General features: G+C 42.8%; 1 protein-coding gene across 1 annotated transcript in view; it reads right to left on the minus strand.

Moving 5' to 3' along the window:
* The window catches only part of rspo2 (R-spondin 2), a 52468-nt gene that overhangs the window by 8593 nt on the left and 26499 nt on the right, over positions 1-17376 (minus strand). The window contains exons 4-5 of the mRNA XM_026293986.1: positions 13396-13539; positions 13087-13275 (exon numbers count right to left, since the gene is read on the minus strand). Coding sequence (XP_026149771.1) covers positions 13087-13275; positions 13396-13539 — 333 coding nt within the window. The remainder of the gene's footprint in view (positions 1-13086; positions 13276-13395; positions 13540-17376) is intronic.

The following is a 17376-nucleotide window of genomic DNA, read 5'->3' on the forward strand; positions in this document are numbered from 1 at the left end:
TTTTCAGAAAATGAAAATGAAAATGAAATGTGTTTAGGTCCTCTACTGGTAAATGAATATTGGGAGTTGAGTGTATCAGGATAAACTGTTGGTAGTAACTGTCTAGTCAGGTGGCACAAATAAAAGTCTGAGAGATGCTTTTATCCACCTCTTTTGGGAAAAATGGAATCCCTAACACTACATTACCAAAAAGATGGCATCACATTAAGTTCATGCATCATTAATATTTCAGAATAAAGAATATTTAAGAAGGTCACACAGACAACCAGGTGGTTTATTAAAAATCCATGCAGCATAGTTTAGAACTGAAGCAGGAAAGCTTTATAGGTAAAAAAGATACACCTTGCTCTTCAGCCTAATTTGCAAAGTGAGGATTCAACTAGGAATGATATCTGATCAATCTTTTTGCCCATATAAATTTTTAGTAACACCATACACAGACTACATATAAACAGGATTTCATGTCAAATTCACATTTAAACTAAATTGTCTCTCCTGAACTGCAGGGAGCAGATGCCTCATCTTATGAGAACTGATCTGAGCTACAAGGGCTTGATTTCATCATTTCAGTGGTAAAGCGGTTCAGCCATTATTTCTAAATGTCTGGTGGGGGTACCAGACACTGAGAAGAAGAAATTAGGTCTGAGGAGTTAAATAGCATGACGTCATCTGGTTTCTGGGCTATGACATCCTGCCAACTGTTAAGGTTTTCCCACTTCCAGTATGAGCTGCCAAAATATAAAGAGTTGTAGTTCAGCTTTCAAGCAGAAATCTGTCGCCCCCTGTAGAAATGCGAGGTCATTTGAATGGAAGCCTGCTGTTTATGTGAATTTAACTCGGCAAAACTTAGAAAATGGTCCACCTCTTGAGTTATGATTCTTCATTTTTCAGTTTTGAACTAGGCCTCTTAAGCGATCATTATCGTCTAAATGGAGTCTTACTGTATTGCAGTGGCTTTACACAGCCCATACTATGACGAGAGTAATGTCAGCAGCCAGGCAGTGAATAGGCATCACGACTGGCCCGCTGAGCCTGATGCGCCTTGAAACCACAGGACTCAGAGAGGAGTGAGCAGCCCCCTCTGCGGTCTGCTATCTCCCGACTGACTCATCGACACATCTGGGCCTAAGTATATGGGGCTCTCCTACCCCACGGGTACTTGGGTAAATGAAGGATAATTAGCTTTAGTTGACTTTAATGAATGGCTTAATGTTATGTTTCATTTCTGATGAGAAAAATATAAAGCTCAGCACATATCAAAGGGAGGCCCCGTGCCGATGTTCCTTGGTGTGGGTCTGTTTGTTTTTGTATTTGTTCTGTGCATGGGGGGGGGGCAGAGTGAACTAAAGATAGCTGCAGTATACGAGGGAGTGGTTTCAAATGCGACTGCTGCTCCACAGTCTAAGATACCTGCAGCAACAAATCCATCTAACATCTAAATGTGAAGTTACTACAGATGTGGTGGTCTACACTCCGAGCCGGAAAGAACCATAGAACTATACTTTGATTTCCACATCTTCCATATCAACATGAGATCTTTATAAAGGCTTTGATCCATCTTATATTTCCCACATGTTGTGATATAAAGCAGGAAGTGTCTCGCAGAGTGATGATAGTCATCCATCTTAGTTTCTAATAAGTGTATTGCACTGCACTGATGCAATTAATCATTCTCAATAGACACAAGATCCGGGATGGATTTATTTGTTCTATTCAATTTTTGATAACAAGCAGCTCCCAAACTCTTCTGATATAACTGTCAACTAAATTTCCATATCTCGACACTGATGCATCACTTCCTGCTGCAGCTTACTATTGTTCATTACCGTTGCCGTAAAAGTAAAAGCTAATAAAACTGTATTTGGCAGTTAAGTTTAGTTTATGTTTACACACTCTACATTTTCCTTTTAAGAGCAAATCAGGTTTGACATCCTTTGACTAACAGAATGAAACAATTCATTTTGAAGGACTTCACCAAGCTTCCTCTCTCTGTGTAAATCAGCACCCCACTAGGATTAACTGTGCATCTTTAAATGAGCCCTCATACTGACAGTGACTCAAGGCAGGAAAAGTAGAGAGGAGGAGACCTCTTCAAAATACTAATAAACAAATATTTGTAACATTATTTATATGAGGAGGTAAATCTGCATTTTCAGGACTTATAGAGTATAATATCAGCCTGGAGCTCAAGTAAGGGGTGGAGGGATTTGTGTGGCTCAGCCTCCTCCCATAACCGTCTAGGTCGTTATGAACTATCCCAGTACATTGCTGCATCCTATCCCACTTTATGGAGAGGAGTACAGTGGTTGCTAACACAAGCTTGGGGGAGCATGCAAAAGGATGTGCTAAGAATAGGGGGCTTTCTGCACCTCTGTAGGATGAGGTAGAGAAGGGGGTGGATGTAGGGTTTTAAGTATTTCAAATGTGGTTTTTAAGACTAGGAATTAAACTGTACTCTTCTGATAGACTCAATAGCATGGCTAGTTGAATAGCTTACTACACCAGCAACAAAGCTTCGCTTTTAAGGCCAAAGAACACATACAAATTAACTACACTAGTTTGTGGTCTTACACATTATGTCGAAAGAAAAAAAAAACTCGGAAAAAACTCAGTTGATGAGTAGCACATCCAATGTATAGTATACAATATCTCCACTGGGTGGAGCCAATTCTGAATGCAACAGTAACGCTAGCAGCTCTGTCCTGAGGCACAGGTACACTAGCCAAAAGCTTTACCTGATAGCATCACATTTACCAGACCCGTTGCTTATGTGACCCTAAAACCTTTTGTGCTGTGAAACACCAAAATTACATACCAAACATTAAGTATACAGTAAGCAAAGATTTGTTAGATTCCAATAAAATATGAAATTATTTCCTACTATTTTCATGTAAGACTTCCTCTGTATGGTAACACAAGAACAATACTCTTTATTTCTGTGCCTTCTACACATGAACCGGTGAAGATTCTGAATTACTGTATGACTGATGAAACACAATTAAACTCATCCATCCATTATCTATACCCATTTATTCCGATTCAGGGTCACAGGGATCTGCTGGAGCCTATCCCAGCTCTCTTTGGGCAGGGGTACACCCTGGACAGGTCACCAGTCCATCACAGGGCCATATAGAGACACAAAGACAAACAACCTCACACTCACTCCTATGGGCAATTTAGAGTCACCAGTCAACCTTGACATACATGTTTTTGGACTGTGGGAGGAAACCAGAGTACCTGGAGAAAACCCACACACAGGGAGAACATGCAAACTCCACACAGAAAGGCCTCAACTGGGTTTCAGACCAGGAACCTTCCTGCTGTGAGGCCACAGTGCTTTAAAAAAATCATAGTTCAGTGCTACTTTTGTTTATCAGAAACTCATTTAAAAATGTTAATTCATTTCTAATATAATTAGATGTAGTAACAGTAACTGAGCCGGTGGAGTCTATATTAGGAAAGAAAAAGGTAACCATGTGTGATCCACACAGGTGCCTACAACTATGCCTGTCCAGTCATTAGTGTTTGTGAGCACATATGTTCAGTGCATACACACACTTTTGGTTCTCTCATTCCACATGGTCTACATCCCCCTGGTCTCTGTGGGTCTGTAAGGGAATAGAGAGGATAAAGGGTAAAATTGCCCAGCATGAGTCCATCTTAATATCTCATTTCTGCAAGTCCTTTCATCTCCTCTTCATTGTACTGGGAAACTCCATGAGGAAATCCCTCATATGTTTGGACATGGAGCACGGCTGTCCCAAAACAGGACCAGACCCTAACAAGCAAGGAGCCAAGTTAAGTCAGACAGGCTCAGACAGAGAGCCAGAGACAGGGGCCATCCGGATCATGCTACAATGCCTGTGCAACAACAAGTGATGAAGGACTCAAGTGTGGTTGGTGCTTTTTGTTTTCGTTGAGGGTCTTGCTAACACTCTAAAGTTGCTGTCTCCTCTGATGATCCAACAGACTGCATATTTTTTGCTAAAAATAGTTCATTAGTTCAGAGCTTGGGTGGAAGATGGTGCTTGATGTATTTGCAGAACTCCTGTAGCAAGGGACAGAGGTAAAGCCAGTTCAGGAAGGGCTAGATCCTCTCTAAGGCCTGTGCTGCATCAAACCCTTGTCAAATACTACGCACAGAGACAGCTGAGTAGCTCTGACAGATCTGATCACAGACACAGTCTCTGCCGCACAGCTCCTCGATCCAGACACCGCTTTCCCTCTCCTGTCAATAATCCCTTTTCAGCTCACTAAAACACAAACAGAGGGCTTTGAGACATATGGCAAACATTTTCTTGTTGTTTTTAGCTGTGTATGATTACAGTGCAATTTCACTGGTCATTTCAGGGTCTCACCTTGCTGAGAAGAAGTTTGTGCACACCAGAAGGCAGCAGCATCTGTGAGAGATGCAGCATGGGAAGGAGAAGGGAATCAAAAGGGAGACTAAAGCCCCCACTAATCCGAAAGAACTGTCTCAAGGCCTGTTGTGATCATGGTCCTGAACTTTGCCACCCTGTGGGAAGGCGCATTTATGTCTGAGGGGATTTGACATGGTACCTGGTTGAGTTTCATGACAACCACTCTATCATGTCTTCATATTTCCCTTGAAAAGACATTGTGTTCTGTACTAGGTCCAGGTTATATATTGCTCTTGACAAAAACCATAAAATGCAGTTTAAAATGTATTTGTGTCAGGTAGAGGCTTAAATACATATAGCGCTAAATGAATTACAGACATGGTTAAAGTACTTGCCAAATGTGAGCAATGTGATTTTCTTCCTTCTCATATGTAACGTCAAAATTCCTTATGGAAGCAAGTTGGTAATAGTGTTTTATGCGGCGAGAAAACTTGTTAAGGTCAGAAATTTGTGATAATGTACTGGCACCTTTAAGGCAAAACTGCTAACCTATGACATCATTATGTTGCCGAGAGTGTAGTGCTCTACAGCTTTAGTAAAGTGGCCCTGGCCTCTACTTACCACTATAATGGCTCTGTTTTTAGTCTAGATCCCCCTTGTATTTCTGACTGCCAGTTCACACACAGCAAAACACTCAGACACACAGATGTACACACAACAAAGGGCCAGCAGGCCTTTACTTGCTCCTTTGTTGTGTCTGTATGTCTGTACATTAGGTCCATGCTTATGGACATGAGTGGGTCCGAAGCCACAGGCCGTCTCTGAATCACCAACTGTAATTAAAAGCTGTGATGTCTCTATAAAGATGCCTGCCTGAGATGGAGAAAGAGAGGCACAGAGGGTGGAAAGAGGAGGAGGTGGAGAGTGGAGAGGAAAGAAGAGGGGCTTCTGGTGGCTGAGCCAGTGCAACTGTGCACCAGATGTTTTCAGGCTCCCCCATTCAGCTTCTCGCCTCCCTTCTTTTCTCCTGCAGCCAGACCACTGGAGAGGGAGGATTCCAGTGCAGGCAGCGCTGCTTCAAACAATGTGCGCCACGCGATCACATCCCTCCTCTATGGCGTGCACACTGTTCCTCAGACAGCCACGCGCTCTGATACGTGTAATATGAGTGAGAGGATGACATTTCAGTGTGAGAGGAAAAAAGAATGGAAAGGAATGAGGAAAGAGTAGATAATGTGGTGACTTCAGTCTGTGAGGTCTGTTTTATTGTGTGTCAGTGTCTATTACATGTTTCTCACACTCTGGCTATGTAAAATATGCCTGTGTTGGGTGTGTATGTGCATGCGTGCATCCTCATCTGGTGCGTGTAGATGTGGAGATGAAAACGATAGTGGCCCGTGGGAGAGCTGGCAGCAGCGCTGGACTGGAGGTCTGGCAGAGAAAGGGGGTGCAGGGATGCATTATGGTCAGACTGAACCCACTCGGGTTATTTAAATATGAGGTGAAAAACCCAAACACAGGAGCCTAAATTCATGCTGTGATAGACTGATATGGGTACTAGATCATTTGGACTGGACAGAAGCAGAACAAAAGATCACACTTTCAGCCAGCATTTTTATCATTTCCCTGGTCCAAAAACCTCCAGTATGCCTATAGTGCGATACCTAAAATGCGATCAAATCAATTTTACACCTCTCAGGATGTGGAAGCCACCTGGCCCATCATGGCACACACAAAATCCATACTAATTACATTTTTTAAGTAGGATGAGCAGTTTAATTTCAGGCTTTCCGGATTGCCATCCCCTTTACACCTTACTTTCCATTTCTCTGGTCAGCCACCTGATATAAAGTAACAAAATAATCACCAACTGAAGTGCTAACACTGTTGAATCAGAAGTGGGCATCTCTGGCTGGTAGTTATCAGATATTTTGCAAAAGACCAAGAGTCCTATAGAGGTGTTAAGTCATGCTTCAACGATCTCATCACAAGCTGTTGCCATCCATCCCTGTAAAGACACAGAGCGTGTCTCGACTGCTGTAAAGAATGACAGGGTGTAATAGAACAAACTGTCCATCAAGGGAACATTCACTTTATGGCCTCAGGCATGTCATGGCCAATATCATCCCATATACTGCACAGCAGGAGGAAATAGCTCCTGTTTTTGAGGCGTGAGAATGTGAAAACATTCTACTGCTGTACAGTAACCCACCTCCCCACCCACCAAGCTTGCTGCCACTTTGTTTGTTTGTGTATGTCTGTTTTTGATAGGGCTGTTGTTGTCAGCCCATATGCCTCATTTCCTCTGCCAAAAGATGACAACGGAAGCCATGCAACTAACGCAGTGTTTGTCCTCCTTGACAAAATCACACTCTGAGCAATATGTGTAAGGACTTGTTTGATTTTCAAACTTGCAAATAATTTATTCAGAAACCCATTCTGACTGTAGTCATTGATGAGGGAAAATGTCACGTTTTGGCTGTTAAATACTGTAGTATTGTACTATTCAATATCAAAATATACTCTGGAAGGTTTTATACATTCACTGAATTTAAAGAATAACAGTACTACTAATGCACACTTCACAGTAAAGCAAGTCAAACAAATAAAAGGATGTGTATACATGAGTCTACCAAAGGCAGCTCAGTTAAACCACAACTCAACTGGGCCAAAGAGTGTGAAAAAAAAAACTTCACTCGCACTCCTCCTCTTTCTTCCTGCTTGGAAAACACCAGATGACAATAATGTGGAGTATGGAGCACCACTGACCCCTCCTCTCCTTCCATCCCTCCACCCCCTGGTCTTTGAAAGGCCTCCACATGTTTATGGCTCATGCCTGTGGTATGACGATGGATTCTCCATATAAAAGCCAGCAGGATCATGGGGTGTTTCAAATATTGCTCTCTGAAGATGGTTACTGACAAAATGACAGCAGCCATATTTATTTTCCTCAGAGAGCAGGGGCACTTAGTGAGAAGTTAATCAGAGACAACCCCTCCTCCTCCAGGTTTTCAGCATCGTGCCCCCCCCCAACCACCCCCAAAAAAGGAATGTACACAGGGCAGACATGTCTCAGACACTACTTGTGATGACTTTCTCCTCCAATGGAAGATTTAACACTGCTAAACTGCACAAGAGGCAGAAAAATAAACCAGAGGTTTTGGTTTGAGACCATCAGCATAAAGCAAGTGTTGATTGGCTGTCCAGACATGAGCCTAGATAATCAATTTTCATCTGGTTAGGAGAAGATATGAAACATAAGCACGGAGACAGGGAGAAAAAAAGAATAATCTATGGCAGAGATTTGCACATATGGGATAGCTGAAACAGAACTTGCGTTAATTTGTGACTGAGACCGCAGTGGTGACCATAACTGCCATTGGCACTGGGATGCTGAAGACTTGGCCAAGTCAGTGACAGGTTGATGTGTCTTTCCTCTTCACCCGTACACTTTTTCACTACAGCACAGTGCTAAGCTTCCAAAGTCCTCTCTTTCATCTCAGCTTTACAGTTTCACAGTTGTGAGGAAATATCATTATGTTTCGATACATAACAGTGTTTTTTATCTTCATTACCCGTTTAGGAAGGCATTCAATTTCATGAATGAACACTGCAAACTCAAGAAGTGGGTGGTGGCAGAGCCCAACCCTTGTCTTATGTCCGAAACCAGGCCATCCTTGATGTCCAAATGAAGCAAGATACTTCTGAGGCCTTCTCACAAGCTACTATGTCAGCCCCTATGGAGCGGCCTTATTAAATGAAGATTAAGCTGTGGCTCCCCCAGTCACAACAGGCTGCGGTGTGAGGCGCACATAATCACTGTGACAGGGTGGATGCCAATTAGTGCTCTCCTTCTGTCCTGGGAAAGTGTTCCTCACTCTGCTCCCGCTGGCAGGAAGAACTGATCCGGATTGTCCGTGATATTATCCAGGCCAGAGATCACTGTTAATCACCACCCATCATTTGACTGCTGGGGAAACCAGAGCAGGGCTTGTCATCTGTGCACCAGCTCTCACATCCAGAAGTCCTCACTTCCCGTAGAGTGCGCCCAGTGAACATTAATTGAAATAATGAGAGACGTACATGAAGGAACACAAGTTCAAGCCACTGTTCTCAAGTGCTTTGGATAGAGTTCAGAGTGGGGACTCAAGCAGAGCTTGATTGTTGTTTGCCTTGAACAAACTTCATCATGAACTCTTCTGCTAAGACAAGTAGAACATTAGCCTGAAAGCATTTGTCTGTTTTAAAAAAAAAAAAAAGCTGGCATGATGGTAGGTCAAATCTGACTAAAACATATCCAGAACTGTATTTGGATGTTGGGTTTCTAAGCCAAACACAGGCTGTACTCAGATGTGATCATGTTGAGTGTGTAACTAAAATGCTCAGAAGTGAATGGCATCTGTAGCTGGAACCTAAACCTCTTGGCACAGCAACTATAAACACCAAAATCGTGTGTCACACAGTCACACACATGCACACACAATAACTGCTCATGCGTATGCAAAGACCATCAGAAACTGGAATTGTCTGGTGTCTCGACCTGTGTGTGCAACAGACAAGGCAGTTGAGCTTCCTTCTGAGCGGATTTGAGGCAATCACCGTTGCTCTGTGCATCGTTTTACAGAAGCAGAGACGTTGCAGCAGATGGCTAGCAGACGGTGAGGGCCAGGGGGTCCACAGCACTGTGGATTCACTGCAGAACCAGACTGGCTTCAGAGAGAACCTGGCGTAAATCCTACCAGTCAACCAAATCCTCCTGGGGTCTGGAAGATCATGGTCGGATCTGTGTTCACTTTGGTCCCCCTACACCAGACTGTAGGTGCTTTTAGGGTAAATTATACAAGTGCATACCTCTCTGTCATATATAGTGGTCTTAAATACAGACAAAGATCCTGCACGGCCTTTGGATTTCACACTGTGGAGGAGTGATGAGGAGGTAAACTGAGACTAGGTGGGTTTATCCTCTTCTAAAGTCCTGCCACAGAATGTGCATCAAGACTTGTTTATCCAAAGTTTCAAATTGATTCCAGTAGGGATGGATTGGGCATCATGAGCAAAAGAGACAGTTATCATAGTTACAGTATAAACACATATGAATACAGACGTTATGACAGGCAGAATTAGTGGTGGCTGAATCTGAGCACTCAGATGACTGATGAGATGCAAGGCTTGGCCTTGCCTAAGCCCTACAGCAAGAAAGGGTTTCTCTGGTTACATGCACAGTAGATCAATACTCCCACAAAATCCTGTAGCTCTCCAAGTACAGGTACATAATCCATTGGCCAAACATAATCATTATATGATCCTTCTCTTTTATTCTTTCTCTCCCTGCTTCTTTTTGCTTTCTCAGTTTTCTTTGACAGATGACAGTAGGGTGGCTGTGGGCCTTCAGGGCTGAGTTTAAAACCAGGTATTTAATGCTTTTCAGTTATCAGTTCCAAAAGTCAGTAAGCTATACATTTTTACTATTCCATAATTTCAACTTGTAAAAATTCTGTTCCAACTTGGGTTAACTTTGGGTTTAGTGACCTCCTGCACTACAAACACTCCGCTTTACTAATCTCCTGTACTTGTAACTAGTAGTCTAGCAAGCAGAGATGCCCAAATAGCACTCCCGCCTCCTGCTTCCACAAAGACGTTTATGCAGTCTGAGAATCTGAAAGCTGATTTATAAAACTGTTAGAAATCTGCCTGGGTTGCAATAGTTTGCTTGTGTTAGACTTTGCTCCTACTTAAATACTAAATCAGGGATTACATTAAGAGTGGGAGTTTGGAGGGCCTTAAAATCTTAAAGTGTTTACACAACTTCTAATGTCACCGACATGGCAGAAGCAGCTGTTGTTCAAAGATTATAGTAGAGTCAGTGCCCAAGGCAGAAAGGAAGGAAAACTCACATGGACTGATAGGCAGTGGAGGTCAGCAGGAAAAAAGAACCAGAGAAAGGGGAGTCGCACTTGTCACACATGCCTATTCGCAAACCAGTGAATCTGATGACAGGGGTTGCTAAGCAATCTCTGTAGGGAATTCCTTAATGGCATCACTATGGATCAGTTAGGTGGTGTTATCAGTCTCCTCACTTTTCCTATCCTCTCCTCCCATCAGCTCATAAGACAGAGATAGGGGGTAACTCAGTCTGTCAATGCTGATAGCACTGGAGAAGCTATTAATAAAGTCTCTGTATTGTTTATAACTTGCTCAGAGCACCACTCCAGGGAACTAGAGGATAGAGTGCATTTTCCCGTCTGAGGGGTACAATGCAAACACTTGGCATACAAACTAGCCAAGCTGCAATTCAAGCATTATATAACAAATAATGCACCGAATTAAAAAAGAAATCTGGATAGAAACTGTAGAATTTGATAAATTCATAAACACTTTATGAACAGTTCCCACTTACTTCATATTATTCATACTTTCCACGTAAATAATTGTGCATACTTTTTTTTTCTATAACTAAATAACTAACTATTACTATAACTAAATAACACACAAGTAGGTCAAACTGTTAAATATGGTTAAAGATGCTTTGAAATAGTCTTTTGTAAAATATCTATCCACTACTGCCTTCCTGGTTTGTCCTATATGCAGTTGTCCATTTGAGTTGAAGGACTGCTGTACACCCTAGATAATTTTCTCAAAAAATATGTACAACCCAGATGGTGGAAACACACAGGATTCACATTTTGTTTTTGCCAAACTTTTAAAAATTTGCTTAAAATTAGCTTGACAGTGGGATGGAAAGCACTTCTTTTGAGTGTGTGCCACCACATATTTTGTCTGTCCATTTGCTCCGCAAATCTTTCCCTGCCATTTTCAATGTGTTATCAGGACACTGCTGTTCTGGCAAACACTGGCAGAGAACAACGAATGAACCCCAGCAGTGCGGATGATATATAAGGTGTTTACACTTATCACAAACTTGTGTGGAACACATCAAACGTGGTTTACGGAGCTCGTCATGTTTGCTGTGAAAATGCGACACATTTTGACATTATCCGGGCTTCACTTTCTACTTGTATGTTTTATAAAGGGATGAGCTGTTGACAGAGAAAGAGGGGAAGGATAATTTGTGCTCTCAATGTGTACCTCAGCTAAACTAGAAGTCAGTCATATTGCTACCCTTCCTTGAACCACTATGCACTATGCTTTATTACTAGTCATGGCAAGTGATTATTTTACATTGTCAGCTGGTCATTGTTTTATGTGACAGCTTTGGATTTGTAGAGTTTTTTTCCTCCTGATCAACATCAGTGACTTATATTCTTACATCGTATTTATTTGCCAAGTGGGGATTTTTCACTGTGGTCAAGCAGTGGGGCATTAACGACATATGCCTAGGTCTGAAATGTACCTATATTAAATGGGCCACTGCAGCATTTCATGAATCAGACAGTCCTAAGATGTACACACAGTGACATTTTTACACACAGCTATTAACCATAGAGCTGAGGCCACTGATCCTCTACAGAGATACAACTCGGTGATTGGCTTGGGAACTGTAGTGAGAGTTTTACAATGACCAGGGAACAATAGCTTTAAGAAAGATAGATATAGAGAGTCTGCTGTCAGCTTTTAGAGGCCTGAAGAAAAATGGTTCTGCTATGCATTCAATTTAGGCTCCACAACAACTTCCCGTCAGTGACTTCATGCTTGAGATAATTGACGGCAGTAACCATGCACAAAAATGCAAAATTTTAATTAAAGAAAGTCATAAAGTTTCTCGGAAAAGGTCAAGCAGGCATGGCAAAGTCATGAAGAGATGGGTGGGGGTTGGGGAGAATTCCCCTGACAAACAGGACAGGACTTAAGGAACTAAATGTGCCATGGAATCACAGTTTCCAACCCAGACAGCAGTGACTGCCTTGGTAGTGCTGAAACATGAGAAACTATCAGGGTTTATTTCAAGTTTATTTACTCTTTCACCACTTCACTAAATGATTGTCCCATTCAACACTCCAAGCCAAAAATGGAGAAAAATCCTCGAGGTTAGAATATTTTCCTCGTTCTGTAGAACAATGTTTTTCTTTTTTTTGACAGCCTGAATGATATCTGCCACTGTAATTGCTTCCCTATTTGGTGAATTAAATATTTATACTTGGGTTATCCTAATCCAAAGTTTGTGAGAAACATAAAAGTACATTAAGGGAAAAGACATTTAGTTTAAAAGCACTACTAACTGAGGCCATCACCCCAAATGGTGTGTTTGGATCGTCTGAGCGAAATGGTTTACTTTTGGGGAAAAAAAAATCCCTTAGCTCTATTCACACACAGAAATTCCAGATTTGACTTCTCATTTAATGGCCTGACATACATGCCGTGTGCACCGCAAATATCTCCAAACTGACAGGAGGAAACAGAGATGGCCATTGAGGAAACCTGCAGCTCATACTTTGCAGAATTCCATTGAAGAGATGAAGGGAGATGGGGGAAAATATACCTCAGGAAAAGAGCTGGTTTGAACAGGGCTACCATGGAAAAATACGGATATTTCATGCATGGAAATGCCATTGTACACCTCAAAAACAGTATAAAAATACACTGTGCAAGGTACAAGGGTTACATGAGACAGGTGGACCTGAGAGAGGGGAAGGAGTTCTCCTGTGGGATAAGTGGACTGTTTTCTTTAATATTCACCAGAGTAGTGTAAACTTGGAATCAGAACTATGTGACTATGTGAATTTCTCTCTCACACACTAACATATGACTGTACATACGACATTCTTACCTCTCCTGCAGTGCCTCATGGCCATTTTGCACATTCTGGACTCAGCGATGGTGGGACAAGGTATTGTGTCCTTGGGTGGTTTCTTTACAATGTGTCGCGTCCGTGTCTCCAGACCCCACTTATAGCCACAGGTTTTGTTTCTCCTGGTGCAGGCTCCCCATTCGCTCCACTGGCCCACCTCACAACCCTCTGAGATACAGAAACAGTGATGTGGGTCAACTGAGAAGTCAGAGTACTGTGTACAGGTAAAGAGAGTTTGTTTACTCTCTTGGAACTGGATGTTTTCATGATTTGTGTTATTTCACATACCTCCACACTCCATGGAGTCCTCCAGTGGAGCAAAGCCCTCTGGGCACTTATCAAAGCAGCGCCCTTTGTGTAAGTAAAACCCCAACTTGCACTTGGTACAGAAGTCTTTACTGAAGCAGGACTCACAGTTCTCTATCCTGCACCCTAGAGAAAGAAGGAGAGAAAGAGGAGTGTCACCAGGGTCTAAACAACTACCTCATCTGGAGTTGATCAAGAGTTAAGGGGTTTGGGGAAGGGGGTTCTTGAAAGTATACCATCTCTCAAAAAAAAATCCAATAATGTAGCTTTTTTTTTCTGAGGCTCAAGTGCATTTCAGAAAACTTGTTAGATATTTTTTTCCCTTAGGCCTCTTCCTGTTCAGAGAAAGCAGGAGACAGTAAAGAATTGTGTCACACCTCTTTGAATAGATTGCACCAACATGCAACAAGCTAGATGCAAACACACTACCTCATGTGTTTCCAAATTATGTGTGCAACAGGAAGAATACATCTGATTACAATTGAGAAGTGTCCTTAATCTGCTATCTTATCACCCCACACTGATCTAATCTGTATTCATAACTGAAGATTATTGGGGAGTCAGGTTTTCATTAAATGTAAATGATCACAAAGCTGGCCAGCTGTGTGGAGGTTCGGGCTGCAATATGAAAAGGGGAAGGTAGGTTGGGAAGGAGGAGGTGGGGGGCAATTTGCGCTGCCTTGCCAAAGAAATGTTGATGGATTTAGTCAGCATACACAACAGCACACTTATCCTCCCACGCCACACCCTGCCACTGCGCATGATACAGAGTGCCGCACTTGCAAAGAAAGGCACGGCAATGTGTCATCAAGCTCTTACTCTGCAAATAGCACGTCAGGCAGGGCCAAATTACAACAACCACACCAACAGGGCGACACACAGTCCCACATGATTAGAAGGAGCCTTCCAGTGCTGTCTAATTTATGACGCTCCTCAGAAGCTCAATGTGGCCCTGTTGCCCAGTAGGATTCCGCTGTAGGGGGCCCACAGCCTATTACCCAAAGCGTCCTCCAGGTAGGATGTCATCTGCTCTTCTGATTGTCTCACACGGGGACTCAACCATGCATTAGCGTGTGTGTTTTTCAGTGTATTAATCTCTGTTACTGAGATTTTCCACATGTGAGAGTGACAGAGACTGAGGGCTGCTCCTTTATCTGTGACCCTTCAGGGCCCAGGGAAGGGAAGGTTCTCACAATCACACCCCTTAATTACACCATCTCTAGCTAACCATCAGGCCTCCTCCTCGACATTCCTACAAAACAAGGGGTCCCTCCCGATTTACTTTGAACCCTAAAGTATGGCCTCTGCCCACTCACTCTGGTCTCACGCTTTCCCGACCAGTCTAAACAAACCATGGACAAACATACACACACATAAATTTATGCACAAACACACATATACCAATCAGATATGGCTGGAGATAGACCTATTCTGCAATGAAGCTGTAGTCCACATCCTGAAAATACAATTCTGACCATAAATTACTGTCATTCTCATTCTTGCGTTATTATTTTAGTATTCTATCTGATCTTGTCCTGGCATTCCACTTGACCCATTGCCCCATTTTTTATCTTAACTGTCTTGGATCTCTAAAATTATGCAATGTGGTATAAGTTTTGGTGCAAATTAGATAAATCCTTTTTTAGCTTTCTGCTTCTAATGAACTTCTGTCTGGTTAAAACTGAATTAGTCAGGCATGGATGTGATACAAGTTGAGCCAAAAACTGGGAGCAGGCTAGTAAATCACAAAGCTAATTGGAAAGCACAAAACTGTCTTTTACCCTTCACACTTCCCAGACCTCTCATCACCTGACAGGTTTCTAGCGCCCAAACAGAAAAACGAAAAGAGAGAGGGAGAATAAGCACATCTGCCAGTACTCTTAAGCGCTTGGGTTGTAGTGCAATCTTCGGTTATTGACAGTAAGTACAAGTGACACAGCTGTGCAGCACTTCACGAGATTATTGGTTAAAAATCTTGTGGACTCAATTTCAGATACCCAGGCAATGGTGCCAATGCCCAGAAATCTTGCTTTCAAAATAGAAGATAAGTAACTTCAATCTTTAAGATGGATGAGGTGGATGACACTTTGGTTTGGCTCCACGGGACTTAGAATGCAGGAAGGCAAAAACTGAGGGTCAGAGTTCATCAGAAAACAAGGTGGGAAGGAAGGGATCACTATGACAGATATTTATTCCTCTGTCCAGTTATCAGGTAAAAGGCTATCTGGGACAGCAAGGGCTATCTATGGCACAGGGGACACTCCCACACTAACCACTGGACAACCAAGTCATCAGTTTCTAGTCAGCTCATCCAGCAGCTCCAGATACAGATACAGAGGAGTGGGTTCTATCATCCGGCAGGGTTAACCTCTGGACCACCTTTAAAGCCTTCATCTAGTGCCTCAAGGAGACTAATGAGAAATAATGAGGTCATCAGATCCTTGAAGGCCATGGGTTCCTAGGACCTAAACATATCATCATCATTAACTCCCAGGCTGGCTCTGGCTGAGGGTCATGTTATAAACACAGAAAACTTTATGTTTCAACTCTAAGTGAAATTTCAAAGCTGCCAATAAAGTCGAGAAGGGTACGCGACTTACAGAGGTGTCATTGGCGCCCGAACAGTTCCACTGTTATCCATGCTGCTGTTGCTGCTGATGTGGTCTGCATGTCAAGTGCATTTCAAGTTGAGAGATGAGTCACAGAGTGTCACTTGTGATCTAATGGCACATGCTTGGCAGAAACCAGTCCCTTAGCTGTGGTCTGGATAGAAAAGCTGCCGACTTTATCATGGACACTCACCGCCTTATGGCAGCTTCACTCAACTGCTGCTCCTCCACAGGATGACAGCATCATGTGTAATCTCTCCATTTATTTACATCAATATGATAATCATTTTCTGAAGATTAACGAGTTCCTGTTCCAGACAGGGTTTTGGAGGTGGGTTCTCAGAGTATTCATTTGTCCACTGAAAGAGTCTCGGCCTCTTCCAGAAAGCTAACCAGATCACAACTTGCGTAGCAGGAGTGTCCATGTCGTAAAAGGTCTGGCAGTGTGAGGGGAAAAATGATCCATTTTTCCATTCCTTGTCTCCAAACTGACTCGAACAGCTCTGACCTACTCTCTAGGCCCTGGGTTTGGCTGACATGAAAGCTCTGGCTTGCTCGCTACCACCCAGCCATGTCGTGTGGAGCTGTGGATGGCAGGAGTTCATGGCAACAGCCAGACCTGCCATGTTCTTCCCAACTCTCTCCATGCTGTTTTTTCCACATGGATGCTCCTCCGCACGCCGGCATAGAGCTAGATGAAGCAGAGGTGGTGTTCCTGTCAATCAACATTTCCCAGAGAGAGATCAGGGATGACAGATGTGTCTGCAGTTCTCCAAGCTACTTCACTCCAAAGAACACAGTCTCTAATATACTAGGATCTGCTCCTGTATCTGCTCAGCCAGGACCAGCATACACACAGACAGCTCAAGCTTCAGATAGTGGTCAAGCACAGACAGCCCTTCCACTCACACTGTAGTATGCACAATTCCAGTGTTTTGGGAAACAACCTGATTCAACTCTGTGTCTGGCTGTAATATCCTTGGAGCAGGGCTTGGTTTGGTGGCTGCATTGTATTGTCTGGCAAATCTGAAAGTGTGGTTACTAAAGCTGTGATGATTAAATCTCCCTTGGTAAAGCTCAAAGGCCAAAAGCAACTGGTCTTTTTGTTGGTTAGGCTGAGCAATGGAAATACCCACAAACTCCGAATTAGAGTGAGAAAGAGAAAACCTGAATGAGAGACATAGAGAGTGAGCAAGACCGTCTAGCACTGCCAACTAAAGGTTACAAAACTTAGGTAAGTTCCTTCATACAGGCCAGTGCCCAATTGACTGAGGCCCATGATGCTTGAGTCTTATCCACTTTCAACTCAACAAATCCCCTTGATGTGCTTTAAAACTAAATGTTCTTGGAAAAG

This window comes from Mastacembelus armatus, chromosome 16, assembly GCF_900324485.2.
Source record: "Mastacembelus armatus chromosome 16, fMasArm1.2, whole genome shotgun sequence".
Lineage (NCBI taxonomy): Eukaryota > Metazoa > Chordata > Actinopteri > Synbranchiformes > Mastacembelidae > Mastacembelus > Mastacembelus armatus.